Source organism: Phanerochaete carnosa, assembly GCF_000300595.1.
Source record: "Phanerochaete carnosa HHB-10118-sp unplaced genomic scaffold PHACAscaffold_8, whole genome shotgun sequence".
Taxonomy (NCBI): Eukaryota; Fungi; Basidiomycota; class Agaricomycetes; order Polyporales; family Phanerochaetaceae; genus Phanerochaete; species Phanerochaete carnosa.
The window spans coordinates 2,259,062-2,262,294 of record NW_006767635.1 but is presented as its reverse complement, the minus strand read 5'-3'; the positions used below and the strand labels follow the sequence as shown (position 1 = coordinate 2,262,294).

The window sequence follows — 3,233 nt, the reverse complement described above, 5'->3', positions numbered from 1 at the left end:
ATGTTTCATTGCTCAAACGTCCAATGTCGTCTTCCATCTCTATTGGCTACTACCGATAACCTGCGGTCCGAGTCAGCCACATACATGCGCGCTGAGCTGTACAATACGCACATTGTAGCCGTCCAGCGTCGTTCATCTTCTCGGCCCCATGACAGAGCTCAACAGCAGTGATTACGGGGCTTCACTAGCCCCGTACATTGTGACCAACCAGCGAGCTCGCCTTTGCTGCGCTGTACGGCGAAAGTATCTGTGGTCCGTCCTGAGACAGCAAACAGTGATGTAAGGTGAAGCGGGCCTACCTCAATAGCGTCGCGCCGTTCCAAGTTATGCGCATAGCAGTCCAGTACAACGCATAAGAGGGAGCGGTCGACAGTCGGGCGATTGGAGACAAGGTGCTCACGCTGCCACGACAAAGAAGATCGCTTTGATAGAGTCAGGATGGACTAGCACGTAGGACAGATTGACTACGCACCATCGCACAACTCCTCGGCCAGCTTGTGGTGCATCTGCTTCCCTGGCTTCTTCCCGGGAGCAGCGTCAACGGCAGTGCATCGTGCCTCCGATGTCAAGAATTATCTTGTCCGAAGCCTCACAGCAAGATAATGCCTAAGATTGAGGAAGGAAAGAAGAGAGCAAACATGACGAATGGGAGCGAGGAGACCCGGCGGCGGTTAGAGTCGTGGCGGTGGCAGTGTACATACGGCCAATAGCGACTACAACGCGGAACACCTGTCGAAAAGTTCAGCTTGACCCTGGAAGACTCAGGGTGTCGACGAACGCACCTGGATCTGAGCCCCCATCCACGCCGATTGCGCGCCGCTACGGGCATGTATAAACCCATCCTAGACATTGTCCCGATGGCCTGCAGACATAGGCCGAGCTGACGCTGCAATCTGAAGGCTCCGGTCTTGGAGGCGGAGGACAACGGTAGCCCACCCACGCGGCTAATCAAACGTTTTGCGGCTTCCCATAGGGGTGTTGTCGTCGCGGGTGCGTGTTGTGCACAGATTCAACCGGGTACGTAGTTCGTCTCCTCGCGCATCGGCGACCAGCTGCAGCGAATGTGGGTCTTAGAGTGGCGGAAACGTCGAGGCTGCGCGATGGAGAATGGAGGGAGAGGTCTCAGGAACGCGACCATGCCACTTGCTGCATCGCTTTCACAGCTGTGCCAGGTCGGGTCTTCTCTGCCGTCGTACTTGCCATGAGATGGCATTCATGGTGTCCGACGGTTGATGCACAGGTGATATCGGCCATTAGAGTGCGCAGGTACCGATGCCGGCGTCCCATGGGGTCCTCGTCGACATAACTCTAATGCCCTGCAGCTCATGAGCGAGCTTGTAAGTAAAGTAATGACCACACTCACGATACCAAGGGACACAGAGGTTGCCTGGAGCTTTAGACGACGAGAGCAAAAATCCTTAGAGGCGGTCAGTGAACAGCTCTACATGGAATAGACCCACTACGCACGATTGTGCGCCCCGGTATTGCCGCCGTCCCAGCTATCTTAAGCCTTCCCAATTATGTCGTTTGCCTGCACGTTCATATCTTCTGGTATACTTGGGGTATTCTGCCGTGCTGATCTTCCTGGTTGAATCATAGGCTGCACTACCTCAGCGAATGAAGCCGGTCGGTATTGTAGGCTCCACTCTAGGCCATGGCAAAATGGCAGCCGGTCGTGCATGCTGAGGACGGAGAGCCAAAAAAAAAAAGATGATATTGAACGTCTTGAAATTGGCTGCAGGGACCTGAATACCGATGTCGACATTGGGGACGATTGTGATCATTTAGCTCACGACAGAGGGCCAGCACAATCAAGACGCACCATGGTAATATACCCTCGCGACCTTACGTTTTCAGAAAGCTGCCGTCCGCCGTCTCATCTCTGCCCCTTTGAACTTCTCGTCATCAGACCACCCCGCCTGCCTCCACTCGCTGTAGTCAGCGCGCATCATTACTCGTTGTCTCGGGCCCAGAGGAACATTAGAGTTCAGCAATTGTGCCCACAGCAGTTCACTCCCAGATTTGCATGCCTAACACCGAGCTCGCGCACATGTTGATTGTGGGGTAGAACCTTGAGTCCGGCCTCGACGCGCATCCTGAGGAATGGCACCCGGTGAGGCGCGTAGAACTACGCCTCGGCATTGGTGGAGGGAGTGGCGATGTCTGGTAAAGCAGTGGGTAGTTGCAGTGATTACAGGGACGGTGAGCAGGATGTTGACATGGCAGAAGAGATGAGTACGAACAACGGACGAGACGGTCCGCGATTTGGTATGTCAGCGAGAAGCTGAGCCTGATCGTAGACTGCATAGACGAGCCTGAGTACCGGGTTTGTGAGACATGCAGGTGGAAAGGCCGGTCATGTCGAGGAGATGGTGGTGCGTGACAGATCTAGAAAAGAGAGCGAGCTTCGAGAACGGTCGCCCCATCACTTTATGAGCGCTGGCTTTGTGGCGCGGAGTGTCCAGCTTGGAGCCGACTTAGGCCAAGTACACCGCCAACTTGCGCACGGGTGATGACCAGGTGAAAAGCGCTCGCGGGGAACAGAAGCCGTGCGTCTGATCTCAGAGTCGGTGCGTCTGAAAATCAGGAGTATTCTGACATCATTCGGACCGTACGAGTTCACGTCTGCAACACGCCCGAGCGTACGTCCGCAACACATATGTGCGGATTCCGTGTAACATGAGCAGTTCGCACATAAGTCAGCCAATATTTCTGAACCGGATTTCCTCTCGCCGCCGTACAATTTCGTGCACATCAGGCGTTCAATGTGTGGATAATTAGTCATTTATTTGGTATATATGCGGAGGTCATGCTGCTACTACATTAATCGGCATTATTGACAATCTCGTCAATTTCCCGTTGCCACACGTTGGCGGTCCGAGGGAGCGAAGCCGATTCTGCCATGTTTTCTACACCATGAATGCGGCGATCCTCCTTCAATGTGTCATGAAAATAGCTGCGATGAAGATCAGCGGTGCACGGAGTAAAGTTATATGAGAGTGTGACGCACTCGCTGATCTTCGTCTCATCACCTCCTAGTTTCTCACGCAAGCTGCGGAGGTTCGCGTCCACGCTGTCCCAAAAGTCACGCTGGCTGTTTTTCATGAAGCACTTGCGCTTCGCAGATGAGTGCCAAGGACAGTTGAGCACAAAAATCAGGAAAGATAAGTTGGGAGACTTACGAGGAACGCGGCTCGTGCACACAAAGGAACAGATGGCTTGCACCATGCTGG

General features: G+C 54.0%; 1 protein-coding gene across 1 annotated transcript; it reads right to left on the bottom strand.

The window, feature by feature from the left end:
* Window positions 1-2,823: 2,823 nt before the first annotated feature.
* PHACADRAFT_198922 (uncharacterized protein) lies at window positions 2,824-3,228 on the bottom strand (the record flags this gene model as incomplete). The annotated part of the gene is made up of 2 exons (XM_007399140.1): window positions 2,824-2,956; window positions 3,011-3,228. The coding sequence occupies 2 exons, from the start codon at window positions 3,226-3,228 to the stop codon at window positions 2,824-2,826; spliced, it is 351 nt and encodes a 116-aa protein (XP_007399202.1).
* Window positions 3,229-3,233: the final 5 nt, after the last annotated feature.